The sequence below is a fragment of the Ornithodoros turicata genome, chromosome 9 (genome assembly GCF_037126465.1).
Source record: "Ornithodoros turicata isolate Travis chromosome 9, ASM3712646v1, whole genome shotgun sequence".
In the NCBI taxonomy this organism is placed as follows: Eukaryota; Metazoa; Arthropoda; class Arachnida; order Ixodida; family Argasidae; genus Ornithodoros; species Ornithodoros turicata.
In genome coordinates, this window is record NC_088209.1 from 35,956,180 (window position 1) to 35,984,165 (window position 27,986).

Below are 27,986 nucleotides of genomic sequence, written 5' to 3' on the forward strand. Positions count from 1 at the left end.
CTTATTCTCGTGTAGCGATTGTATGCATGTACACTGAGGGAATGCATGCAATACATGGTATCAGAAGCTGCACGGTACCACACTGCTATAGGATCAGAGTACTGCATAACCACTGGCCGTGCTCCTTGTTACAAGTGGTGTATAGTTGGCACAGCGTTGCTGTTAATCGGTGGGCCGACTAAGGGCCGGCTACTGCCCAGACTTTGTTCTACACTGGCCCTGTGTTGGCCCCATGTTTTATAGGTCGGCCTGCTACATCGGCCCAGGGTTGGCTGTATAAAGTCGGGCCGAGTAAGGCCAATGTAAGGCCCAACCTTTCTTCGCAAGCACGGCCCAACAACTTAGGTCGGAAGCGCACGTTGGCCCGGCACTTTGCCGACGTTGTTTTTCCCCTTGGGAGTCTACTGAGGGCAGCAGAGGGTCAGCACGTTGCTTCCCACTAAGGTGTTCAATGCCATGTTTGCCTTATGGGGCTGAAATCATTGCATTATGGCTGAAAGCCACATCGCTGGAGAATTATGTTGCCCTCATGAGAAAAGCGAAAAAAATGCAGTCGGGAAGACATTGCCCAGCCAAGCTTTGGTAGATCAATGGCCCCGGGGTACAGATCCGTACTAACACGGTGGTACTAAGAAACGAGCTATTTCTTGACATTCTATCAGAGCGAACCACGCTATAACCCCCTCCCCCTTTTTTTTTCCTTTCAAAACTAAAGTAACAGCAGCGTGGGGTGGTACATTTGACGAAACGAAGAAGAAACGGACCAAAGATGTGCGCGTGAAAGAAGGGCCACGATGTAATAATCAAGAACGTTCTGACGAAAGCTGTCGTCTGGACGTCGCCGCACAAGGTCCGTAAAAGAGATATTTTACAGTAGAAAAGCTTGTCTAGTTGCGCTGTACATACAAAGTGTGGTAATCGCAGTAGACTATGCATTAGGAAGCTCAAAGAAAACTTAAAAAAAAGCCCTTATCCTGTCATGAAACTTGGCATACATGGAGAGAACGGTTGTTGTTTCTAAAGTCGCTGGGATCCGCCCTGGTAAGACGTCTCTCCCTGGAAACAACCGAAGGACCATCGTTCTGTGAATTTACGCTCTCCTAAAATGTCTTCCCTCTATAGACACTGGTCCAGTGAGGTAACTTGAAACTAACTCGTTACTATACCTCAGGAACTTCAAGTTCATTTTCATGACCTGTAACTGCGTTACGTTTTTTTTTTTTTTTTTGCAAAGTAACTTAACTGGTAAAGAGCTCCTTTTGATCCTTATATCTGATAAGTATCCGTAACTGACGAACCCCAAGTGGCATCTTGCATGTGCGTATGCTGGGGTATGTATGCAGAGTGTGGCATTGTGCGTTTAGCAGGACTGGCGTCTACGGGAGGGAACAAGGGTGGTAGCTAACACGTCTCGGAAGGCCAGCAGGAATTCTTCATATGAGGATCACGTAAAATCAGCTCCTGCTGACCCCTTTTGGAGTGCCCAGTAGCTAGACGCGGCTCTGGTGCTACAGAGCTACAATTTGTCTCACAAAACAGATCAAGTTTATGTGACGGGTGGTGCAGAGGCAACCATGTGTCTTGCGCTTCTGCTGCGTATCCTCGTCACTGTCTACGACATGATCACGCTTCCCATCTACATGGTAATTCAGAGGCCATGGGTGCCGATACAGCAGCACCATTACACCTGGGCGAGTATTCTCCGGCCCTGAGCCCTCAGAATTTTGCTGACAGGGGTGTCTTCTTGACTTGGACAATACAGGCAGTACGCGTGGACAAGAGCAGCCCGTACTCTCCTCTACAACGGACGACGTTGGATGTCCTGGGGGCTATGTTCGCTGGGGTGGAAACTGTTGATACGATCATTCGCCGGAGCGTCCAGAAGCACGGCCTTAAAACCTGCTTGGGAACGCGTCAGGTGAAAGACGAGTTCCGTGATATGGTCAAGGGGAAATCTATGGTGAAGGTAAGGTTCCGCGGTGTTCCCAAAGAAAAAATGTCTGCTGTATAGGCATGGCTAGTTGAGCCAATGCGGTTGTCGGCATCATTGTCGGTGTTGCTAGTTCTTCTTGTATTCCCTGTTTCAGTACTCTCTGGGAGAATACCGCTGGACGACATATAAGGAAATGGACGCTAAAGTGGAAGCTATTGGTCGGGGACTCTTTGCGCTCGGCGTTGCGCCTCGCACCAACATCGTCATATTTGCCGAGACTAGAGAGGAATGGCTAATGACGGCCCTGGCTTGTTTTCGAAACTGCATTATAGGTATACGTATTGTACGCATTTGTACAGGGGGGTAGTGGAGAGACCACGAAAGGACACCTCCATATCGGATCCCGTTGACATCCGAAGTGGAAATTGCCGACCATCGGCCAGTGCTCGGTTCCTGGTCGGCAAGCGACTTAGTCGTACACTGCACCTTGGACCAACGTAGGTCTAATGTCGCCTACAATGGCGGTTGGCGAACGGCGTTGGGTCAAGAACGTTGTCCGACGTGTTGCGGGCCCCGTGTCTTATAGGTCAGTCTGCTACATCGGCCCAAGGTTGTCAGTATTAACTCGGGCCGAGTAAGGCCAATGTCAGTCCCCTGGCTTGGCCCAACCGTTTTTATTTTTGCAAGCACGGCCCAACTTTACGGCCAAGCATACGTCGGCCCGGCAGTTCGCCGACGTTGTTGTTCCCCTTGGGGTTAAACTGCATGGATTCATACTTCAGTGGCGTACTTTGCATACAGTTTGTACCATCTATGCTACTCTGGGTGACGACGGTATTGTACACGGCGTCACAGAAACAGGAGTGAGGGTAATCATCACATCGGAAGAACTTCTGCAGCGGTTGCAAGTACGAACTTTTATAGCACGGTCTATGGGCGGCGGTCTCGTCACGTAGAAGCGATACATGCTACGGACAAGCGGTAGTTCACTAAAAAAAATTTCTTCCGCTAAAGGGTCTCATGCCCCGTATGCCCAAGGTAACACACGTGGTCTACATGCCAGCCAAAGGAAAGCCCGGCGCGATCCCTCCGATGGGCCATGTTCAAGTTCTGCCATTCGAGTACTTACTCTCGCATGCAGGTATGTGCCCAGTTGGATTGTGTTGGATCGTGTTGGATATTAGGATCTGGATCCGGCTAACCAGGTCACGTGCTGTAACGTGGCGTTGACATTGGCATCCGATTTTCAGGTCCCGCGGATGCGAATAAGGGTGCCACGCCAAATGGCAAAGACATAGCAGTTGTCATGTACACGAGCGGATCCACAGGAAATCCGAAAGGTATCACGACGTTCATAATGGATGACGTCATAAGGTGACATAGATTGCATAGACAACGTCTGCAGGAGGTCTTACCTAACTACAAAGTCTTTCTAGTGAAAGCAAACATCCATGCTGCTACCTTGCTAACCCGGGTTGCTTTCATTTCCAGTTACCACTAACATTTTTTTTTTTTTTGCGCCAGAATTCAGTATCAACAGCAGGGTTGCGGAATGGCATCACCCATTTCATTCCAATTCCATTCCGAGGAATGGAGATTTGTGATAATTCCATTCCTTTCAATTCCTCGGAATGACAAAGTATGGCAAATTACCACTCCTGGAATGGCGTGGCAACCCCGTTCCATTCCTTTAATTCCATCAATAAAAGAAAAGGGACCGCGGTAACCATGCTGGGTAACCCGGCAGCGCTATATAGAGGAGATTGACATTACCCATCACGGAAAAAGCAAAAAGACAAGGTTATTTCGCCCTTGACTGTGTGGCATCCAGACCAGTCCATTCCCATTCCATTCCGCCTGCAAAAAAGAAAGAAAAAGCCTAATTCTGTTCCATCCTATTCCTAGGACAGTTTCCGCTATTCCATTCCAATTCCATTCCGGGCTTCCATTCCAATTCCATTCCAAACCTGGAATGATTCCGGAATCATTCCAACCCCGGAATGGCAACTCCGCAACCCTGATCAACAGTATATTCCAGGCGCAAGGAAGAATCTCCTCAGTGTCTGTGACATCGTAATATGCCTCGTGCTTTTATCTTTATTTCAGGCGTGATGATTACGAATGAGAATATCGTGGCCCTTCTTCGTGGATTAGGAAACGTTGTGGCCCGTTACGGGTAATTTTCTCAATTAGAGATAGCTTACTCGCTCTGCAGTGAACATCTCAATGGTGCATATAGTTAAAGCGCGCCCCTGTCTTTTCTGCACCAAATAGGAAGGACGAAACCTTGATTGGCTTTCTGCCTCTCGCACACGTTATGGAAATCGCTGCTGGTGAGTGGATTTAATAAGCGTGGCTGAATTTGATAAGACCTTCTTGTCACTCAGAATGCGTGTTCCTAGCAATGGGATGGCGTATTGGGTACTCCAGTCCTTTTACATTGACCGACAAGGTAAGTGCGGTAGTTCCGCAATCAACCCATCCGTACACTCTAAAAACTGAACTTGCTCCGGGGTACCAAATAGCTCCAGAAACCTTTCGAAATGTTTGAAGTAGTAGTAGTTCTGTTTGTAGAGTGTGGCAACGCTTGTCCGTAGAGATTACGGCTAGGGTTGTGTCTTGTAGTCCCGTTTTGAAATACCCTAGTCCACAGGCCTTTGTACCAACCGTTCTATAGGGTACCGCACTGAAGGACGGCACGCCTGGAGACTCCGCTGTGCTCAAGCCTACGATTATGATTGCAGTACCAGTAAGTCAATAACATATTAAACTCAATGCTGGCCAAATGGAGTGACGACGTTCTCTTTAGCTTCTGCTGAGCCGCATCCACAAAGCTATCGAAGAGGCGGTCGCAAGCAAAAGCTACATCGGTCGATCCGTATTTCAATTTGGACTCGACTACAAGACGTTCTGGAGAGAACGCGGTTTTTCGACTCCCATTGCCAACGCGTGAGTATCTCTTCAACAATGGCACATGGCATTGGCACTGGGTCAATCGCCTGAGGCTTGCACTCTTCCAGGATAATCTTTGCGAAAACCAAACAGATCCTAGGCGGTCGCATAAAAGTCATAGCCAGCGCATCAGCGCCGCTGTCCACTGACACTCAGAAGCTGCTTACGAACTGCCTGGACTGTCCCATCGTGCAAGGCTATGGACTCACCGAGACCACAGCTGCGGCTACGCTGCAGGATCGTAAGGCTCCTGCCCTCCTGCGTTTTATAATTATAACCGTTGAGTCGCAGAAGGGACGCATAAAGACGTGCTGAGGCGTAGCTTCCAGAATAGCGCGTCTGGCAACGTGAGATATTTATGGCATTAGGATAATTCCGTCGCGTTCGTTAATTATAGGGCTATGGTAAGGTCGAAGAAAGGTATCGCATGATGTCGCTTCCTGCAAGTCTCGTTCAGTGAGGTTAGTTCACGTTAGGTTCGTGCAGCTTGCCTCACGGCAATCTGTCTGCTAATCGCGTTCCCGATTGCTTCTCTTACGTTGAACCTGTGGTTCAGACGCCATTAATGCAGTGCCTACACTCGTGGCTGCAACAAACGGTCAGTTCCATTGGTGAGCTTGGGGAAGGTACAAAAAATTCGTATTGTAGTCGATGGGACTTGGAATGCTCGACACCGTGCAGACGTTTTGTATACCCTCTTATTTGTACCACGGATCTGTCGCGACGTGTAATGCAATTCGCTCCTTGCAACACAATGTCTCTGGTTTCCAGCTGACGATATTTCTGTCGGTATTGTTGGTGCTCCCTTGACGGGCGTTTACGTCAGGCTGGCTGACTGGGAAGAAGGTGAGTGGGGTGTCGTTTGCGCGTCGGTCATTTTCGTGGAGTGGAAAAATGATGCTTTCCTCAATCAACAATGGACAGGTGGCTACCATGCCACTGACACACCTAATCCCAGAGGCGAAGTCGTCGTCGGGGGACCGACGGTGACTGCTGGATACTACAACCGACCTGACCTCACTAAACAGTCGTACGAGGAGATCAACAACATTCGCTGGTTCTTTACAGGAGACATTGGAGAGTTTCTGCCTAACGGAGACCTCAAAATTATTGGCAAGTATATATACCCATCTTTGCGATGATCCCCTCTCGGTTGATTTATTTCTTTCTTTCTTTATTTTTTGACCGCTTGATAAAACTTTCAGATCGCAAAAAGGACCTCGTTAAACTGCAATACGGAGAGTACATCTCACTCGGCAAAGTGGAAGTGGCTCTGAAGACGAGCCCCCTGGTGGACAACGCCTGCGTCTACGCCAATTCTTTGAGTATGTTTGCGGTGGCTTTGATCGAGCCCAACGAAAAGGCTCTGCGGGCTCTCGCAGACACGTTGCACATTCCGGATAAGACACCTTTCAATGACCTGTGCACTAACCGGATTCTACGCACCGCTTTTACGACTACACTTACTACGCAATGCAAGAGCGGTAAGGGCTTAACTCGGGCGCAAGAGAGCAGGGGCCGTTCTCACCCCTTTCTTTATAATCTTCCCGTGCAGCTGGCCTCGTCAAGTTTGAGATTCCGAGGGTGTACAAATTGTGCAAGGAGCGTTGGACCCCGGAGAACGAGCTCGTGACAGCTGCCCTCAAGATTCGACGCGTGCAATTATGCAAGTTCTACGAGGCCGACATTGCAGCCTTGTACGAGGAGGGAGAACGTTCCGACTAGTCGGCTCTTCGTGCCAAGTGGAAATAGCCGAGTAACTCACTAAACGAACCTTACATACAGAGGTCTTCGTGACCTTCTTTTTTTTTTTGTTGCCAATGTCGGCACAACACGTTTACGCGTACCAATTAGTACTTGTAGCCGAGGGATTAAGCTCTGCGGTTTAGTCTATGGACACCATCCGCTTATTGCACCGTAGCCATTAAAAGAAAGAAAAAGAAAAACTGCGACTTGCACATTTGTTAATCTGGCATGTCTATGCCCATCCGTGCCGCCACACAAGCGTTTAGAGTATTTGAACCGTAGGACATAAATTTCGTTCACCTCATAAGGATTCAGCTCGTCAACTTTACAGTGTATTTCTGTGTTTTTCAGTTTTACAGTGTATCTCAGTGTATTTCCTCATTTCGTTATCGGTCTGTTTTCATCACATCTTGTTAAAGTTCTATTTTGCTATCACAACTCCCAAAACTTGCAGACAATGGTAAGTCGTCGAGGGGGGGGGGGGGACTTCGAGGCTTGTGTTAAGGCTTGTCCGTGTGTTTCTGCCTATTCTTTTCTGTTTGTGTTGTGTTTTCTTTCCATTATGATGTGATCACTCCAGGGGCTTACCAGAGACGTTCTTTTTCCTTTTTCTGCCACAGAGGTTTCCGTATGCTAGACGTCTGATAATGCGACATTCTTATGTCAATCATATATTTAAGCTCTAATTCGGCGCTAGACGTGCGTTTTCTAAGAGGAGAAACACCCATACTACACTCTTAACTCGGTACCCTTTATTGTAACGTTTAGCAATGTGTAACATTCATATAGACGTAGATTTCCAAATACCGTAGAGGTTACACGTCCGATACCTCTATTTAGAGGTTAAACACAACTTGTAACGCGACACTGGAGGAGCAGTAGAGGTTACTTCAGTGTTCAACGGAAATCCAATCGTCGTAACTTATAAATGTACCCTTTATGGGAATGTTTTAACTTCTAAACGAATTTCGCGTTTGAATTTCCTTCGCTTGTTTTTCTTGTTTCTTTGCAAGGTAACCTGTATAAAAGGTACTGCTCAAAAGTCACTGCGTTCTCTGTCAAGCCGCACACTCAATCATTCAGTACGAGAGTGTCGGATCAGTGTGCGTTACGTTATTGTGTCTCTGCGTCTGTACGAACTGCGGATCGTGTTCAGAATTGTGAAGAATGCACAAGGGTCAAGTGACTGAATCAGGGTATTTCTACGGTATGTCCACTACAAAGTTTACGTGGTTACGTTTTTGCTGGACAGTCTAGGAACACTAATCACAGTACAGTCTGTCTCTCTAACACGGTTCAACACAGTGTGTACGTGTGTGTCTTACGTCCGTTAGTTGCTTAGTCCTTTGTCATCCTTGTGTTTTACTTCGTGTGCTTCTGATTAACCATAGACGCGTCGCTGATGTGTCATTCTGACATATCAGAAAGGAAATGTTTTCGGCATACCGAAGAGGAAGTTGCAACAACGTGGGACTGCAAAGAGTGTACCTCCTTGAAACTAAATGTCGTTCATCACAGCTGAAGTGTTGGTATTGTGACGTCCTCGTGCTCTTGCCTCAGCTGTAGTTCCAGGTTTGCCAATTAAATAATACATATGCTCTAGTTGCAATTATTTCTTTCTTTCATTTGCTGTGCATGTGAATCTGTACATGTAGTGATCACTCACTTTTCGCCACTGGATGCCCTTAGATGAATTACGTATATGTATTATAGCTAGATGTTCCGAATGACAGTATGCGTTCTGCACTGATGAGAGCTCATTTTGAGCACCATTTGCTCTGTAGCGTCTGTGAAGAGGCGACCGTCTTAGAGACAGCCATGCCTGGTGAAACTAACTTTTACTTCGGTGTGGCGGTTAGGAGACAGTAACCTCTATTTATAGGTGATCTGTGTAACGTTTATAGAGGGTATTGCCCATAGGTTACAAGGTAACTTCTGAAATAGAGGGTAAAAATTTTGTAATTTTTACCCTTTACTAGAAGGTACCAGGTTTAGAGTGTACTACTACAAGAGGTCCAAAAGATGTGACTAATTTGGCTAGAATAAATGTGCACAAGTTGTACGGTGACCCGGTGATAGTACGTTAAGAATACATGCTTGAGGTAAGTAAGTCCCCATAAGCACCTATTTGACATGTGTTTGTTAGCATTGTTTAGGCTTTCGCCGTTGCTGGGTACTAATAAAAAATAAATATGCACCTGCGGAGCTTGGAATTTAGATGTGCTTTCTTGAGGCATCCTATACCGGGACTGAATCTCCTGTTTTAGCTTTAGTAAGCTCGTGGATATAGTGACGAGAGGTGGTCGTTATACTGTGTCTACCGGCACGCGTTTCGTGCGAATACTTCATTGTAATGGTTGTAATGGCATGCTCAGTTGTCTCCGTTGCAGTGTTGATGTCGTGGCAATTTTTGCTTTTTTTTTTTTTCTGTGAAACTAGTCACGCTGATGGCGGTGGCGCTGCCGTTATGTAGGGTGCTTCAATACTAGCTAGTATTCAGGCACCTTAGGGTGATGTAGGATGCGAATGGATTGAATGTGTCATAATAAAATTTTTAGTTAAATAGGCGGTAGGTGGTTAAACAAGTAGGTGGTGGTAGTGGCGGTATGCAAAAGTAGGTGAAATCGGAACACAGCATTTATGCGTGGTGAGTGCGTGGGCTTCAAAATGGCGGCTTGGCGGCGCTCGCTTCCGCAAAAGGTGACTCGGCTCTACACAAAGTAATCAAGTATTCCGGTGATTGTAATGATTATGTTAGGATCATTTTAGGAGTTGACTTCGGTGGACGTTACGTTAACAAGCTTGCTATTTGTGTTCCCATGAATCTTGATTCCCATGTAACGCGGTGGCGTACTGTTGAGCCATTTCAAGGATATCTTTTGAATTTTTGTGAATATCTTTTAATCTTGCGTTTGCCGTTATTATTTACAAATTATATGTGAGGGTATATTATGTATAGGACGTGCTCACTGTTCACTAGAGAGAAAAACCGGAAGCCACATTTGAAGCTATGTTGACCTCACCTTGTCTTGTTTGCAAATGGCGGACATTAGGAAAGAACTCTCGCGGCGAGCTTCTTTGCGCGCGTACGCTTCGAAATTCCGTGGCATATATTAGTTCCGTAATGCCGCCGCCAATTTTTCCCAAGCCCACGGAAAAGATACTATGATAGCCACATAACCAAACAGTGTGATAGCGAGATGTATGGATAAGTCCACCAGAGAAATCATTTGGACCGAAAGATAGCGGAATAGTGGAACGTCGTGTGTCAGCACCCCGTCTTTGGCGCTGTCTAAAACCGGCGAATTCAACTAATCGTTTTCGTGCAGTAAAAGTTGCACTGGGTCGAGCTTGCATATCTCACGGCCGCTTCAACCAAGCTTGCGTTGCGCAATCGCGTTTCATTGGTCCTTTGGTTCGTTCCTTGTTCTTTTTTGCCTTGAAAGAAGGAGTGCGAGAGAGAAAGGAGAGGGTCGCATACTGGCATCAAAGCTTGGAGCCTCGCCAAGGCGGTTGTGTTCGTTGTGTTCACCTCGTGTGTGTCACGTATTCGCTTTTGTATCAGCACCGCACCTTGCCGATTTTGTCGTTCGCAATTTGTCGTTCGAAAAGTCAAAACGCAAACGATGCGTCCGACAGTAATAAGGACATTCCTGTCATGCATAAAAACGGGCATGTAGTAAATGAAACAAACGCAACAACGCGGCGTGTAACACATTCCTTTGAGGATTTACTTGCACGATACGTAGTTCGTACCTATATGCACGCTTACTTCGGCCCAGTGCCCGGGCTACGTGCAAAAGACTATCACTGTAGCGTCGCAAAAGGCTCCGGGCTCCTCCAGACAGGCACGCGTAACATTTACCGTATACATAATTAATGCAGTAAATGTCTGCAAATGTTACAGGACGGCGGATTACACCACACAATGCTGCAACGTACAAATGCCACAAGACATGCACATGAAACATGCACAAGCAAAGGGGAATACAAGATAGCTACCTATAAAACTTTACCCCCGCCGCACTCACCACTTACTCAATGCAGGTGGAAGATTCCAGTGTCCGCGTGGAATTCTAATCGGTACGTCTCATCGTGGTAAATTTCAAACTTGCTCGACATCGCAGTCCGAAGCTACAACCAAAAACCTCCAAATCCCTACTGGGGAAAAAAAAAAAGAATCGAGATGGAGGCCGTGTTGGGTAAACTTTTATAGGTAGCCACCCTGTATATGGACATACATTAACGCAAACGCATTATTCCAGTAAACATATCAATACTTACTGAACGTAAGCCTCTTTTCAGGGAATCCTTGTAGTTGATGCAAGGTAGATGCAGGCATCTATACTGTTGTTGATGTTGGACCGACGAAGAAGAAACATTGGTTGAAGGCAGCCGCGCGAACGCTTCGATGGCTGGTTTGATGGAAGCCACTGCTTGACCATTACCGCACAGGGTAAGGACATGTTGTGTTTTGATGCACGGCTTAGAGGCCGGTAGCGTTTTCGGTTAAATGAAATAGAAAATGTTCTTTTCATCGAGAGTCGACGCTCCCTGTGTCCTATATGGAAGTTTTGGTCAGGATGCACATCGATCTTCTGCGCTTGTCAGTGAGATTTACTGTGTATTCACAGGAGCGACATCCTTGCGGAAGATTCTAGTGGAAGATAAAGCAAAAACACTGCTTCCTGTGTTACGCTGAGCATTCACACGGTGCGGAATATTTTGAATGGCGTTCTGCGCACCTAGCAGACGACACCGTCAGCGTCTTTCTTGTCGTCTGCTACAGAATATCTTGTGACTGCGTTGCAGGATATTCCCCACAGTTAACAGTGTACGTGAACACTGGACGTTGAGCGCTCGCGCTCGGAAAGTTAATGACGTTTTTGGCGTCTTTAGCTTCTGCGGGGAATGTCGCTCGAGTGAATACACGGTAACTCACTAGCTCGGGAGTCCCACGCCAATGATGTAAAAGGCGCACGACAGCTGTCTTTCCATCGAAATAGGAAGTGCCATGTAGTATGAAGACAGCTGCCCCTTGGTTTTGTAGAAAATGTTTGTTTCCCAAATGTTTCCTGGCATAGAAATGAAAGCACTGTAAAGCTTTCCAGCTTCTGTTCACCGTGTGCTGAAGCTGCATGCAGTACTGGCGATCCGAATGGCCATTCCTCGGATTCACCGAGAGCGTGTCGCCAGAAACAATGCATGCAATGCATCTTACCCTATATGCTGTTGCTGTCTTCGTAGACGTGTACGCCAGAGTCAGTTCTCGGAACATTCCCAGAGCGGCTCCCTGACGTAATTTTCTTCTTAAAATTGACTTAACCTCGGTAACGCAATGTGTACCCAGCTGTTATTTGAAGCGGTTACGTGGAAGCTTCCGTGCACTGTCTTCGACGTATACGTTTGGCGGCAACGTCTACGGCAACATTATGATTATTCGGCTCGTTGCTTGCATGAAGTGCCTTGCATACAGCAATTTTATTGTGAGATGATGAATGGGAAATTTCATCGCCAGGGGGCGATGCTCTACACCATTGCTTTTGGTGATGTGGGGAATGAAATGGAGCCCCTTCACAACAGGGATCGATGTCCTGTGGTGTCCAAAAAGGTCAAAAGAATTTTGAGGGCAGAGCAGTGGTGGGCTGTATTTGGCCAGGGGCCAAGCCATTTTGAGAGAGAGAGGATGGGCGAGAGTCCAGCTGATTAGTCAGTCACCAGGCCGACTTGCTATTCCTAGAAAAGATAAAATTCGTACAAAAGGAAAACGTTTTTAATCCTGCGTTCTGCTTGTGTTCTTACACTATCGTCCTATTATTTTACAATGACATTGCTAATTACTCCTCCATAAAACATACTTCGTTCACACCAGCTCCCGTAGTTAGCATAGTGGTTAAGATGATCGCTTTCCACGCCGAGACTGAGAGGTGGAACGGGTTCGAATCCTGTCACCGGCTGTGCTGTCTGAGGTTTTCCCCGGGTTTTCCGAAGACTTTCCAGACGAATACCGGCACGCAGTTCCCCCTGAAGTCGGCCCAGGACGCATACTAACCCCTCCCCCTTTTCCACCCACTCCTTCCTGCTGTCCTCTCTCCATCTGTCCACGTCTGTACTCCGCACATAGCTACAGTTGCTTCGCGGCGCTAACAAGAAATAAAAAAAAAACTTCATTCACATTAATTATTTGCGTTGCTTCCTGTCTCAGCGATACAGCCTTGAACTTGAACATACTGAGGTCCAATTAGCTGCCGGCAAATAGCACGTTACTCTTCAGGTGTGCAGCTGTGTTGCCCACTTTCGCGTATAAAAGGTCTCCCGGTTCCAGCTGTGCGGTATCCGCAGACATTCATGTATGCTGAGGATGTTGCGCTGCAGTTGAATGCCCGGAACACAGCGCATGTATCGTTTTCCCGAATGCATCGCTCGTAATCATATTACCCATAGCAGAGCCGTGGCGTGAACATCTCTCCGGTCTCGTCCTGATGAACACGTGCTATTAGGCCATCCGTTGACGCCAAAAATGCGCTGGTCCCGGGTGAGTGCATACTTTTGATGGGCTTTGTATATGAGAGAGACAAATACTTTGCACCCCGTAAAAACAGTGTTTTTGCACGATTTTTTTTTATTGATTGATACTACTGTCCTCCCCCTGGGGCCCAAGTAGGAGAGGCGGTACAGCTACAGGGTGTTTGCTCTAACGTGTCCAGAAATTTTATTTAAAGCGAGCGCTACTTTTCAGCTACTTGACTAAGAAACAGGTGCTACTAGTGAAGCAGTACCTGTTTCTTATTCAAATAGCAGAAAAGTAACACTTTCTTTTCTTTTATCGCTCTTTTTAAATATAACTTCTGCACACGTTAGAGCAAACACCCTGTATACAAAATAATAATAATAATAATAATAATAAATAAATGTACAAACGTGAAACGATGAAAATAATTAATTATTAAAACATAGCAGGTGACACAGTACCTACAAATGGCAAGTGACGAGACAATGGCAGTCATTAATTATTTATAAAGATGACAATGGGCACAATACACACGTGTGGCAAGCAAGACGATAATGACGTGCGAAATATTTCGAGTCGCGACCTGCAAAATTCTGCAAATTTTGGAAACACATGCGCGGGCCTTATATTGTTTGCTTTGCTTCTGGGTATCCAGAATGAACCTACATTTTTAAAAAGTCACATACTAGGGAGTTTGAAACCACGTGCCCTTCGGAAACCACACACTTAGCCCAGCGGTGTTTCCACCGTCCGAAGTATTTTTTTGGAAGTCTTCTTTGGAAAAGAACACAGCAAAGACGTGCGGGTTAAAGGGTCTTCTCTCGTTGCTGGTAGCCAAAGGTCGTGCTGAAGACTAGAAGGTGGTGGGTTCGACTCCTACTACCGGGTGTGCCGTCCCCCTGGGTTTTCCGGCAGGTTTTCCAGACGAATGTCTGCACAGTTCCCCTTGGAAGTCGGCCCAGGACGCACACAACCCCCCTGTCCCCCACTCCTTCCTGATGTCCTCTCTCCATGTGTCCACGTCTGTACGCCGCTCATACACTGTAAACAGAAAAACACCCTTATGGGTGTAAATCGCATGTCCTATAATTGACTCCTCTTTTTACACCGTATGGTCTGGAACACCCTTTTTAGAGGGTGTATCCCGTGTAAAACGCCCTTTGAAAGGGTGCTTTTCCTTGAAAATGCCGTCTTTTGCACCCTTTATACACATTTTTAGGAGGGTGTTTAACCATCTTACACCCTCTTAGAAGGGTGTTTAAAGGGTGCAAAAGAGGGCATTTCCAAAGAAAAGCGCCCTTTCCAGGGGTGATTTATACGGAACACCCTCTAAAAAGGGTGTTCCAGACCATGTACGGTGTAAAAAGAGGTGTCAGTTATAGGACAAGCCATTTACAGTCAAACCTCGCTTTACGAACACCCTTCATTTCTCAAAAAATCGTTCGTAAATCGAGGTATTCGTAAATCGAGGTCCGAGGAGTGCAGTGCACAAATACCTCACAAAAAGCGATAAAAACACGGGAACCTCTTCTTCTCACTTCTTCTTCTACAGGAAATTAATTTGAATAAGTTTTATTTTTGAACATACTGCGTAATTGTGCTTTGCACCATACTTTCTGCAGGGTCTATCCCGTTTAGAAGAGATGACAGAAGTCTGACACTTGACTCATCCACCCGGTCCTCAAAGTACCGTATCTCGCGCGGATGAGAGTGTTTCCAACGGCAAACATTACGCTTGTCACCGGCTGTCAGGACTGAACGCCTTCTCTTGGAACGGCAACATGTTTCCATCTCGGAGACCTGGACTAAACTCACAACCCTTCGGCTGTAAACGCCCGCATTATTCTTTCAGGAAATGGTGAATCATGTTTGTGGAACGTAGCGACGTTGGGACATTGTATGTTTGACCTTGGCAGCATGTACTGAGGAACTTTCATTATCCTCTCGTCCATTGGCCTGGTCCTCTGTACGTTCATAACGCCCGTTCGTACATCGAGGTCGGAATGGCTTGGCTACTTTGAGTCCGTTCCCTAATAATCCGTTCATAGTTCGGATATCGAGGGTTCGTAAAACGACGTCAAAATACACGAAAAAAGTTTGGTTCCCTGTGGAGCCGTTCGTAAGTTGAGGGAATTCGTATATCGAGGGTTCATAAAACGAGGTCCGACTGTACACCCATAAGGGTGTTTTCCAGTTTACAGTGTAGCCACAGTTGCTTCGCGGTGCTAACACGGAATAAAAAAAAAAGAACATCCAAGAGCTCTGTCGACACGTTCGTTTGAATCTTGTCGAGGTGGAAACTGTGTGTGCTTTCCGAAGTGGAGCACTTCGATGGTGACCATATACGTTTCAAATTATCGTCAGTATTTTACGCTTTAAAAGATGTAAATCATATCTGGACACGGTTCTGGTCAGTCCTCATTCGTATCTTCTGTACAGCTTTCATTGGTGATAATCCCCATCAATCTCTCGCAATCACCAAATGTTTAGGGCGATGTTCTAGTTGCGCCATCGCGTTTCTCGAATTATCCCCAGCGATGAGAAATAATTCCATTATTTACCATATACGCTCCTATATTCCCTGTATGGGAACATCTGTACAGGGAGGCCTTCATATGGGGCACATGCTGGAGCAATATATAGAGCGGTATAAGAGTAATATAGAATTTTATATTCCCTTATGGAGGAACATTTCCGCCTATATGGAAGTTCTCGCGTGATATAATCTGTCGTAGTACTGCAGCTTGGTGCTGACGCTGTGTGTGTGGTGAACTTGTATTTTCAAGCAAACCAGATTTTTTCACTTACCGACGATGCATCTTTTCTGTTGTAGTCCCCACTCAGAGCAGGTTATAAAATTTTCTTTGTGTGTGGCGAAGAAATGAGCAGCCAATAACAATAATTCCTACTGTGATACGACTAACTGGAGCTACTGCTGCATATTACTGTCTTTCAGTGTATTTTTTAACGTTTTAGTCAATATTCATGGACTAGTAAAACACGTAATACTTAGTGCCTAATTTTACTAATTGTTTCGGTACATTCTCATCACCACCACGAAAGTACGATCGATACGATAGTAGACTCGCGTGGAAGTAACGAGAAGAAAAACTGCTTTAACTGAAAAGGAAATCTACGTTAGTAAACAAAAGAAACCGCAAATAGTTACTTAAGCGCCCGACCGGCTAACCCAATCTGCGAGGAAAACCCGATCATCCACCCACCCCAGCGTCCCCCTCCTCGACGCAGTTCAGCGGTCTCTATGCGTTGACAGGGGCACTGTGTGAACTCCCACGATGCAAGACCCGTATGCAAAGTACTCTTCCCTCGTTTAGCAAACCTGTTTGTACACCTGTCGACTAGCACTTGTCTGTAGTCTGCATCCCAGGCGTTAAATGCTTGACATGTCCATTGTTTGCATCGCCCGTTCCGCGTGAAATGTAGGCATTTCTTCGCACCTTGCCGTTAAAGAGCTCGCAGGGCTCACGTATGATGGGACGTCTCCGAGCTTGCATGCTGACAGCTGAGTTGATTTTTCATCACCTGCTCTTATTTCAAAACTTGCGTAACTGATGAGTGACTAACTACATGTGATGCAGCTTTTTTCTTCTTGTTCGACGAGTGTTCGCCTTTTAATCATTCGATTGCCTATACGTGGGTATTTCCTGCTAGATCACTGCACGGGCCGCATTCGTAGGCCCGCGCCCAGCCTTCCCTTGACTTACCCGCCCAGGCCCGACCCGACGGCTTCATGCCTGGCCCGAACCCGGACCAGGCCTGAAGAATTTCAAAGTTTACTGGCCCGGTCCACCCCAGTGTAGCGGACTCTTAAAGTTGACAGCGACTAACCAACGTGGAGTAACGCAGGCAAGAGCCTGACCTATAGGCACGGCAATGTACCGGCCTGGGCCCATAATGGTCACTTCCGAGCCCAGCCCAGACCCACAAAAAGAAGCCTTTCGGGATGGGACGGGCTCGAGCCCGTGCAATGATCTATTTCCTGTGCATCGCGGTATTGCTCTGAAGAGAAGCGTGGACTTTTGCCGTGGCAGGGCTACTACAGCGCTGTACTGTCCGCCTGTCAACATCTTCAAAGCAGCCACAGCCAGTGATCAGTGTCGATAGCGCTCTTCTTTCGCGGAAAGCGGACGTTCTGGGGGCGTTGCGTTAGGGGGGTATCGGAAATTCCTAACGCCCCCTACACGAGGAGCATTTTTCGTTCCACTATACACTTTGAGAGAGTAAGGAAATTCTCCACGGAACACGATAACTCGAACAAATAACAACAAATGAGTCACGCCACAGCTGACTGATTGGATGTCGACTGTATCTGTACCGCAAAACTCAATGCTTCTGAGCTCTTCTCAAAAGAAGCACTCTTTATCATGCAGGCTCAGAGATCAGTCATGTATGGCCTCACGGTCGTGTTCCGGGTCATTGCCACAGTCTACGACGTGGTTACATTGCCCATATATGTCTTTGTTCAATGGCCTTGGGATCGGGTTCGCAAGCAGAAGACCGTCTGGGTGAGAACATCCATCTCTAACGCTATATCTGTAGCAGTGTTCTTCCTGATGTTCCTGCACTTGGTGCGACATGTTGCCGGTGCAACCAAGGTAACGGAACATGAAGGGATCAATGTATTCGAACGAGCGACATTCCCTGGAATACTCCACCTCAAGATACGAGAAACGTCGTTGCTTTGTGGTGTTAAGTAAGCCTTTTTCGTGCCCTGTTAACCGTGGGGAATATTGCGCGACGCAGCCACAAGATATTCCGTAGCAGACGACAGGAAAAGACGCTGTCGTCTGCGAACGCTCAACATAACACGTGGTGGAACTTCTTCCCCCGAGAGCATTCTTTTTTCTTCTTCCGCTAGAATATGCTCTGGGGATATCGTTCGTGTGACTAAACCCTACCCGTTGCTGACTACTGCCAACGCCGCGGCCTGCTTAATGCCTCCTGTCACTCCTTCGCGCGTAGACACATAAAGTCAGGCTTCCTGTGACTGCCAGTGGCTGCGCATGCGGCTGATGGCGACTCGTCTCTATAGCTACGGCCACCAAAAGCGCGGTTGTGATAGGCGCACTCTTAATTGTTACGTCACGTCATTTAAGCGATCAGGCCTTGTTTCTAGGTGGTGTTGCCACTACGCTTTCCATTTCCTGGTGCATGCGTTTGGGGAGATCGTCACTCACGTTCTTACCCTTCACAGGCAATTCGTGTGAGGAAGGATGACGCCTCGTCGGCCATTATCAGAACGACGCCAGACGTCACTTCGCCGATGTTCAAAGGCATCGGCACCATGGACGCCCTCTTTCGGCGAACGGTGGAAAAATTTGGAAATAACATATGCTTAGGTTCGCGGGAAGTGAAGGACGAGACCCTCGAGGTCATCCAAGGAAAAACCATGGTGAAGGTAAGAATTAGTTCCGAAGCTCACCATTTTCGAGTACACGTTGCTTTCCGCTTCCTCTTAGTACACTCTGGGCGACTACAAGTGGAAGACCTTCAGGGAAGTCGACGTCAGAGTGGAGGCCATCGGGAAAGGAATTCGGTCGCTCGGGGTAGAGCCTCGATCGCACGTCGTCATATTTGCGGAAACGAGGGAGGAATGGATGATGGCCGCCCTGGCATGCTTTAGGAACTGCATCGTAGGTCTGCATCGAAACTCTGTAGAATCCACGCTAGGGATTGTGATCGGAGTAAACGTAAAGGCACCTAGGGACCGTTTGACGAGGGAGTGGTCGCGAAGTTTTTATCAGTATTTCTTGAAAGAGCATTGTAGGCGTCCTTCATTTTTTTTTTTTTTTGTTTCTGGCTATACGGCGTCTTGTGCAACAAGTAAAACGCGCTCTTGCACAAGAAGGATTATCGTGTCTGACTTGTAGCGCACGCCAGAGCTCTTTGATCTGCGCGCCCTCTAAATTTTCTAGAAACCCTTCCTCTCCTTCAGAGAATCCGTAGGTGAATGTGTGATGCTGACGTCACTCCGTGACGTGGAGAGTATGTATCTGAGGGACCTGATGACGTCATGCCAGGAGATCGTGACGGGCCTCCCAAGGCGACGCCGCAGCGCTCATGGCTGTTTTTCAAGGTGTTTTTGTAAATTTAATTGCGCAGTGACGAGACATTCCCCTCAACGAAAATATTGTACATGGTGACCCACGATTGACTGATTAATAAAGCAAGGATTTGGGCAGTGCTTAATGTCACTACCTCGCTGAAATTCAGGTGGGGAACGTACTTCCAAAACCCGGGGCTTTGATACACCCCTTGGTCGAATTTTATTGTCTCTGTCTCGAATAACGGCTGACGTCACCAAGGCACATCACTCAAGCAAAACCTTCTCGCAGCTTATGTTCCTCTATTGGTGTACGAAGGCAGAAAATGTGGACTGCTTTGCCCTTAGTGAGCCTTCTGTAAGACCAGTACTATTCGCTCACTTCCGTTATTTTTTCCTGCACGTGATTAATGTCGTGTTTGTTAATTTGTTAATTAATTTCGTTTTAGTGTGCACCATCTATGCCACTCTCGGGGACGACGGTATCGTCCATGGTGTGAACGAGACGGAAGTCCACGTTATTATAACGTCGGAGGAGCTGCTATCGAGGCTTCAGGTACAAGAGACGTTGGAATTCTTGGAAAAGCTATTCAACATTTGCATTGTTTTAAAACTGTCTCCAGCATCTCATGACTCGGCTGCCTAACATTAAGCACGTCGTCTACATGCGTGCAAGAGGGAAATCGGGCCACATCCCGCGAATGGGCGATGCCCAGGTGTTACCCTTCGACGCGTTGTTACGTTTGGACGACGACAAAGGTGGACTTAGGATTGAGCTAGTAGAAATGCGAGCCATTATATCGACCTTTTTTGTGTGTGTGTCGTTCTTTTTTTTTTTTTTAGTGTCTACGGACACGGTGGTGCCTGAGCCCGAGGACCCTGCGATTATTATGTACACCAGCGGATCTACTGGACAACCTAAAGGTATGAGAAGGCATGTAGTACATGCATTGAGACGCAAACGAAAGTTTTGGATATAGGGCACTAGAATACGATACCACATGTGCGGTATATTATTTGTAACGTCATAATCCTTTCATATCAACATTCCCAACGAAGAAGAAAAAAAAAAGCTGTAGTTCGGCCGCAGGTGCGAGGATGACCAGACAAGCTAGTACAGTGCTGAACAAAAGTTTACGAAACATGCTCCGGCGCATTCCTTTCTCAGAGTGACACGCTCCCAGCGAATAGTACTGTACCGACCTACTAACAGATGACTGGGTTATGCCTATAGGCACATGTCTATAAGTCCGTACGGTCCCATTCGCTGCTGGCGTGTCACACTGAGGAAGGAATGCTCCAGAGTGTGTTCCGTAAACTTTGGTCCAGCACTGTACATGTTGAACTGAAACACGATACACACACACATACACAATGCTAATTGCATTAATGTGTTGACGACTAGAAAGCTGCGGCACTATAGTTGACGGTTCTGAGACGGTTGAAGAACCCCTCGCAGTCAACATTGACGGCCGTTGGTTTGGTGATCGAACGTGTTTGATAGAGTAAGGACGAAATTTGTGGAGGAGCAGCAGACGTCGAAGGTTGCTCTGCAGAGTTTCTGGTTCTATGCTCTCACTGGAATATTTTCTGTGACAATCTGGAAAGGAGGCTGACAGCCATCTTTAAACGTTTCATATTCAGGCGTTATAATCACCAACAGCAACATGATGGCCTTCATGAGGGGCGTTGCCAATGTACTCTACAGATTCGGGTAAGCCATATGTTTTTATTATACCCTAGTCAGACGGCAAACCTAAGGCCGTTAGCGGAACGGCGGTTACTTCACCTGTTGTCCAACCATCATTTCGAATGATATCGTTCTCTGCTCCGATTTGTTGAAAATGGGAGGCGTACACCTTTTTTGTGACAATTATATGTAGGCGATAATTGCCACAAAAAGGGCGTACGCCTCCTGTTTTCAACAAATCGGGGCAGAGAACGATGTCATTCGAAATGATGGTTGGACAACAGGTGAAGTAACGGCCTTACCGCTAACGGCCTTAGGTTTGCCGTCTTGCTGGGGTATATTATTATCATTCTTATTATTTTTTGTGTTTCGAATGATCGGTGCCGCATATATACGAGATTCCTTTTCCTTATAGGCCCGAGGATACCTTCATCGGATTCCTACCGCTGGCCCACGTAATGGAAATTGCCGCCGGTAAGAGTCAGCGTCCTTTCCCGGACACGTTTCTCGCTATTCCCCCTCGCGTGCTCTGTGTTTGCATACGCTCGTCGTGACATTTCAGAATCCGTGTTCATGGCTTTGGGAGTCAGGATCGGGTATTCGAGCCCGTTTACTCTCACGGACAAAGTAAGTGCAGAGTGGTCGCAGGTTTGATTGTGATTGTGATTGGTCTCGCTCCTTGTTTTCAGGGCACTGCATTGAAACCAGGCATTCGTGGAGACGCAACAGTGCTCACACCCACGGTCATGATTGCGGTTCCGGTGAGGATGTCGTATTCAGTATTAACAAATTAATAATTTAACCACCAATAAAATTAGTAATCAGTATTAACAGTATCAACAAACTCACGACGTGGACGCAGGCCCGTCGCGCGGTTCCAAGCGCGGGCAATGTTCCACAGTCATAAAAATGGGGTATTTGCAATCGGCATTGTCCTCGAACATTTTTGACTGTAGCGGTTCGTAACAATAGTAGTGTTAGCAACAGTGCACAGAGACCACTACACGCTTCGAAATGAACTTCACCGCATAGCACGCTCCTACCCAACCATCATCTTTATATGATATCGTTATTTGCCCCGATTTTTTAAAAACGAGAGGCGTATGCCTTTTTTTTTGTGTGACACTTATGCCGTTCATAATTGCCACAAAAAGGGCGTACGCCTCCCGTTTTCAACAAATAAATCAGGGCAGATAACGCTATCATTCGAGATGATGGTTGGCTAGGAGCGTGCTATGCGGCGAAGTTCATTTTTAAGAATCTACGCTATCCCTTAACATGCGATAGCGTACAATGCACTAAAACTGACTAATAACAGCTCGTTTCGTATTCCGCGCAAAGAAAGTTCAAGGCAACGTCTGTGTGCCTGTACTTCTGAAAGATGTCCGTTTCTAATAGGTATGGTGGCTGGTAGCTTGGTTGTGGTTGGTGGGATTTTTAGCAGTTCGCCTACGAGCAGCGAGCAGGCCTTTGTCGATTTAGATGGCGTTGACGGACCGCGGAGGTTTTCCGTTTCTCCGATTCCTTCACTCACGTCCATGTTTCCTTGTAGCTGTTGCTGAACCGCATTCAAAAAGCTATCGAAGAAAACATTGCAAGCAAGGGATGCCTAAGCAGAGCCCTCTTCCGTTTCGCTGTTGACTACAAGGCCTTCTGGAGAGCGTACGGGTTCACCACGCCGTTTCTTAACACGTCAGTACTTTACATCGTGTTTTTTGTTGCTATTGAAAAATGTTCAGCTTCAAATTTATCGTGTGCGTGCAGGGTTGTGTTTAGGAAAACGAAGCAGGTGTTAGGCGGCCGTTTGAAGCTAATCATCTGCGGTTCCGCACCGCTCTCGCGGAAGACCCACAGGTTGCTTTCCACCTGCATGGATTGTCCCGTAGCTATTGGCTATGGTCTCACGGAAACTACAGCCGGTGCTACGCTGCAGGATGGTTCGTTACTTTTTTTTTCTTTCTATTCCGCACTGAATATGGACTGCCAGCACTCTTGTACAGAAAGTGTTTATGGATTCGTGATAATCGTGTCTGCAAAGTGTTCGGTAGAGATCACTGGTGTAAGCGGATCTTCACATCTGAATTACTGTTAGTGTAATTGCAATGTTTATTGTATCGGAATGACCTCCCTTAGCCTCCCAATTATCTTTACCGTTACATCTACCGTACCCGCGTGCTCAACCTAACGACGACACTAAATGTAAGCCGTAAACTCTAACAAGAGTTACTCCGCCGGAGAAATAGTGCAGTGACAGTAGATGCTGCCCACGGGGCTCCCATATAGTTCCCGTGTCGGGGCACGTACTTGTCGTGACGTAGAGTGACGCCGCTCGCTATTGCAGCCAATTGCAACAAGCGTAGGGCGGGGCTTAAACGTGTCGTTTTTAGGTTGAACAACACTCAGATAGAAATGTTCTATAGAAATGCATGCAATTTTATCGTTGCACTGCCGTTCTCTGTATAGTTGCAGCTGCAGCATAGGAACTCCTATTATATTCAACGCCCTTTCCGGTTATCTTCATTGTACTTCGACGATGAACTCGTGCTGTGACCAATCTTGCATAATTGATGCAGTCATGTGCTCCTATTGCAGTGGATGACAACGAGTGTCCCGTGGCAGGTCCGCCACTTACTGGCACGTACATCAAGTTGGAAGACTGGCAAGAAGGTACACAAAATGCATGCGAAGCTCGTTCTCGAATCCCGAGTAGCCTTTTTGGTCGGCTTGCCTAAGTATGGTTCCAGTGGTTGAAACGGTAGCGCTACGAAACGTCCGGGCACAGCTGGAAACGTCCCGCGTCCGTTCTCCAGCGCTGCCGTGTTGAGTGTGCAAATAATACTCCTCAGGGTTGCGGAATGGGGTGACCCATTCCATTCGAATTCCATTCCGAGGAATGGAAATTTGTGATAATTCCATTCCTTTCCATACCTCGGAATGAAAAGGTATGGTCAATTCCCACTCTTGGAATGGCTTTGCACCCGCATTCCATTCCTTTAATTCCACCAATAAATGAAATGGGACCGGTAACCGTACTAGTTAGCCCAGCAGTGCTATAGAGGAGAGAGAGAGAGAGAGATACATGACGACGATGATATGGGGAGATTGACATTACCGAGCACGGAAAAAGCACAAAGACGAGGTTATTTCGCCCTCCTCCTCTCCTCCTCCTCCTCTTCACTGGCATCATCATTACAGGAGTTTCCACCAAAGTAACTGGTGCAAGTGACGTGGAGTTGCGAGCCTCACACTAGTGAAACCAAAATCTCCATTTTATTTTTTCTTAAAACCAAAGCAAACCATCGCCCTTGCTCGTGTGGCACCCAAACCATTCCCATTCCGCCTGCGAAAAAAATGCCTAACTCCATTCCCATTCCATTCCTAGGACAGTTTCTGCCGTTCCATTCCAATTCCATTCCGGGCTCTGATAAATCTGGAATGATTCCGGAATCATTCCAACCCCGGAGTGGGAACTCCGAAACCCTGATACTCGTTTCGCGTAGTGCGTCAGCTTGATGAGTTAGGATGTTAGGCTTCTGCAATGAGAGGTCCACTTACCTCATGCATGCTCCACCACGGCGTAGCTGACGTTTCGAAGTGAAATATCGTTCATACATTAGTATGCTGTGCATCAGGTGGCTATTCTACGCGGGACGTACCAAACCCCAGAGGCGAAGTCGTCGTTGGAGGACCCACCGTCACTGCAGGCTACTACAAAAGACCCGAACTAACGGCGCAGTACTACGAAGAGAAGGACGGCATACGCTGGTTCCATACGGGAGATATCGGCGAACTGCTGCCCAACGGGAACGTCAAAATCATAGGTACGTTTTTGAGGCGCCCATCTTTTGCCCCTTTGCACAATCCGGAACTTGCGTGTATCCATTTCAGACCGCCGCAAGGACCTGGTGAAGCTTCAGTATGGAGAGTACGTTTCCTTGGGCAAAGTGGAGTCCGTCCTGATAACGAACGCCCTCGTAGATAACGTATGCGTGTGCGGCAATTCGCTTAGCACGTACACGGTCGCACTCGTCATGCCCAATGAGGCTGCACTGAGAGAATTTGCACGATCCTTGAACATTGGCGAGAAGGCGAGCATGGAGGTCATCTGCGAGGACCCTAATGTCATCAGCGCTGTAACCCTTACCTTGATAGGGCATTGCCAAAGAGGTACGTGGTGGGTATCGTTGGTATAGCGTGCTGAGAGTAGTATATACGTTCTTCGTCTAAAAAAAAAAAAAAAAACGTGACAGAGTGTGTACGTCCAATCCCAAGGCAGCGATAAGGGGAGAAAGGGGTATTTGTTTACCGGCATGGGTCCAAAGAAGAAAACCAGGTGGACCACAACCTCCCCCCTTCCTATTGAGATATTGCCTCCCCCCTTATTTGGGAGTCGGATCAATGAGGTCGCTCCACTGGCAGTAGGAGTGAGAGAGAAACTGGGTCGCTGCGTAGCCACTTGCACAGCGTTTAGATGTCTGTGGTTGCAACCGTTGGCCAGCAGAGCCGTTTATGCAGAGAGTTTGGCCATCCTCTGATCCAGTAGTTTATCCACAACCACAAGCTCGTGGGGGCGAGGGATTGCAATAAATTGGGGGTGCAGTTACATTGACACAGTAGTACACAGGAAAAAAAAAAAAAAAAAAAAGGCTGTTGAGGGAGTCTGGATAAATCACTGCTCTGATGTTATGCCACCTCGAGGGTGGAGCCTGTTCTGACGTCAGAACGGCCGTTGCACCGCCCATAAAGCCTGAATCAAAGCATGGGTGTACCCAGGATAATTTCCAAGGGAGGGTAAAGTGCTTCCAGGAGGTACTCTCCGTACGCCTATGAATCCAAGCGGAATCCACCTATGAGCCATCTGGCGGGCGTCATATTGCTTCCGTCTGCCAGCTAGTCGACACGTCCTTCGGCACGTGCAATGTAATCTACCGGAATCGTCCGCTTATGACCCACAGCCGCCTGCGATGGGTGGGGGGGCTTTGCTGCGTTTACTCCGGTTTGACGCAGTAATGTAAAACAAAGTCAGTTGTTTTAAGTTACTGCGTAGCGCCAGAGTAAACTCAGCTTTTACAGCGTGTGTTCTCCCGGCTTTTTGAGTATTTTTTCACGCGAACTGAAAGGATTAAAGGATGAAAGGCTTTCGAAGGACGAAGTATCCTTGCATCGTAAACAGCGTTCCCCATCAATATGGCGTCGGCGTCCGGCTGACGACGGGACAACAATCACAGGGATGCCATCCAATGTATTGGTTCATAGACGAAAGCGTGCTGGGCGAACGCAATGCATTCTGGTCCTGGTCACACGTCACAGCAGCAAACGTCACCGCACACCGGACTTTAAGGACGGCCGCGAACGTGATCCACGGCCAAACCGTTTATAATCCGTCGATAATCTCGCAGTAAAACGCACAGTTTTGTAGATGAGGGCTCGTACTGTTGACCACTTCCAGAGATGTGATGAAGACCTCCTGTTAAGACTACGACCTACTAGAATATGGCGACCATATGTCATAGGCACCCCTTCCCAGCGCCGCATCTGGAGGCTAGCGGTGGCGCTACTCATCGGCCCTGTTATTGCTTCCTCAATGTTTACAATACTTTGTACTTCAGCCGACCTTAGTATTTTTCTACAAGCGGTGGATGTTCCACGAGATATGCTTCTTTGTAAAGTTGGTTATCATCATCATTCTACGCGTCGTTCATAGGAGCTGTTGCTGTCGTCTGCTGCGGTAAGTCGTACGTCCGCTTCTGCGCGTTCAAAATTCAAATTTCCATTGCCCAATCATGTTGTTACATCTCGCGGGCCAATGAGTAGCGCCCCTAGCGGATCGTGCGGTCGGGTTCCTCATAGGGGTTGCCGATTATGACATGGTCGCTATAATCTACAACGGGTCGTGGTTAAGACACACTGAGCCGATGTGACGTACTTAAACTAACGAGAAATGGGATACATACGTTCATTTCTTGACTTTATGCCAACGGGGATATGTCGGCAAGCGCTAAAATGACGCCTAAACCAAGCCACATGACCTCAAAACGTATGACGTGTGACCACGACAAGATGGCGTTCTTGCGAAAAGCTTGAGGGTAGTTACAACAACGGCGGGTTTGTGTCATCCTCGTGATAACAAAGGAGCACGACGATGGAGGTGGTTGAGCCGTGGCTTCCCATGACGCCCTTCAAGTTCTCAAACTCCCAAAGTTCCCAAGTTCCCAAAGTTCCCAAACTCTCTCTATAAACGGCTTTGTTTTTTGGCGGGGACATTTGATACTTGCTTTCCCCTTTGCCTATAGGCCCCTTTCTGCGCAACTTCTGCTGACGGTGACCACGAACTTTCGTTCTTGCCTTTCCAGGCGGCCTCATGAAATTCGAGATCCCACAAAAGTACAAGCTGTGTAAAGAGGTGTGGTCACCCAACAACGAACTCGTGACGGCTGCGCTTAAGATTCGACGTCTCCAGCTGTACAAATTTTACGACAAAGACATCAAGGCTCTGTACAGCGAAGGATAGCCGTTAGGTCGTCTGCCACCACTTACCGAATTACTGTGTGCATTCACACGGGGAACGAAGGACGTGCACTTCGGTATGGTTACAAATGGTGATTGATTGCCACGGAACAATACAGAATATTGACGTGATAGTTGGAGCTACCTTATTCCCTGTCCCAGAAGCGTTAAGAGATAAGTGGATGGGCATAGATAGATAAATGGAGGGGGCCACCTTTTAGGTCTCGCAATAATATGAAGCACGGCTTCGGCTTCCCTGCAGTAACATCGATGTTGCGGCGAAGTATTCCTTCCAGGAAGTCAAGTGCTGGGACGTACCGCGTGATTTAGTTTGTACGTAACACTGAGATCCCGCGTCACTCTCGTGACTTTTTTGATAAGATAAAAAGAGGCTCGATGTCTAGAAGCTAATCGACCTATATGACAAACGAGTATAGCCATAAGCAGTGATAAGTTGCAGGCTCTCGACGACTTTTTCGCCCTTAATGTTTCGCCGAATTTTCCTCTGGTTTAATTTTTTTTTCTGGTCTCTGCGTTATGCACGGGACATTTGAATGCACGCTCGAGGGTAGACAAATAACAA

The 27,986-nt window shown here is 47.3% G+C and overlaps 2 protein-coding genes across 3 annotated transcripts; both read left to right on the forward strand.

The window, feature by feature from the left end:
• Positions 1 to 381: 381 nt before the first annotated feature.
• LOC135368790 (fatty acid CoA ligase Acsl3-like) lies at positions 382 to 8,233 on the forward strand. The gene is made up of 16 exons (XM_064602307.1): positions 382 to 850; positions 1,540 to 1,966; positions 2,088 to 2,265; positions 2,735 to 2,841; positions 2,948 to 3,074; positions 3,184 to 3,273; positions 4,040 to 4,109; positions 4,208 to 4,266; positions 4,321 to 4,385; positions 4,611 to 4,682; positions 4,743 to 4,882; positions 4,954 to 5,126; positions 5,657 to 5,731; positions 5,810 to 5,998; positions 6,091 to 6,369; positions 6,441 to 8,233. Exons 2-16 carry the CDS (start codon positions 1,658 to 1,660, stop codon positions 6,608 to 6,610), a joined length of 2,103 nt encoding a protein of 700 aa, XP_064458377.1. The 5' UTR covers positions 382 to 850; positions 1,540 to 1,657; the 3' UTR covers positions 6,611 to 8,233.
• A 2,753-nt stretch (positions 8,234 to 10,986) lies between these two features.
• On the forward strand, positions 10,987 to 27,537 carry LOC135368793 (fatty acid CoA ligase Acsl3-like). 2 transcript variants are annotated; one of them, XM_064602309.1, is made up of 17 exons: positions 10,987 to 11,087; positions 17,534 to 17,668; positions 18,358 to 18,561; positions 18,623 to 18,800; positions 19,656 to 19,762; positions 19,830 to 19,965; positions 20,050 to 20,130; positions 20,851 to 20,920; positions 21,312 to 21,370; positions 21,459 to 21,523; positions 21,586 to 21,657; positions 22,449 to 22,588; positions 22,661 to 22,833; positions 23,489 to 23,563; positions 24,529 to 24,717; positions 24,785 to 25,063; positions 27,250 to 27,537. In XM_064602309.1, the coding sequence occupies exons 2-17, from the start codon at positions 17,549 to 17,551 to the stop codon at positions 27,405 to 27,407; spliced, it is 2,106 nt and encodes a 701-aa protein (XP_064458379.1). In that variant the 5' UTR covers positions 10,987 to 11,087; positions 17,534 to 17,548; the 3' UTR covers positions 27,408 to 27,537. The 2 variants fall into 2 exon arrangements, with proteins under 2 accessions (XP_064458379.1, XP_064458378.1); XM_064602308.1 differs by lacking the exon at positions 10,987 to 11,087 and adding an exon at positions 12,978 to 13,166.
• Positions 27,538 to 27,986: the final 449 nt, after the last annotated feature.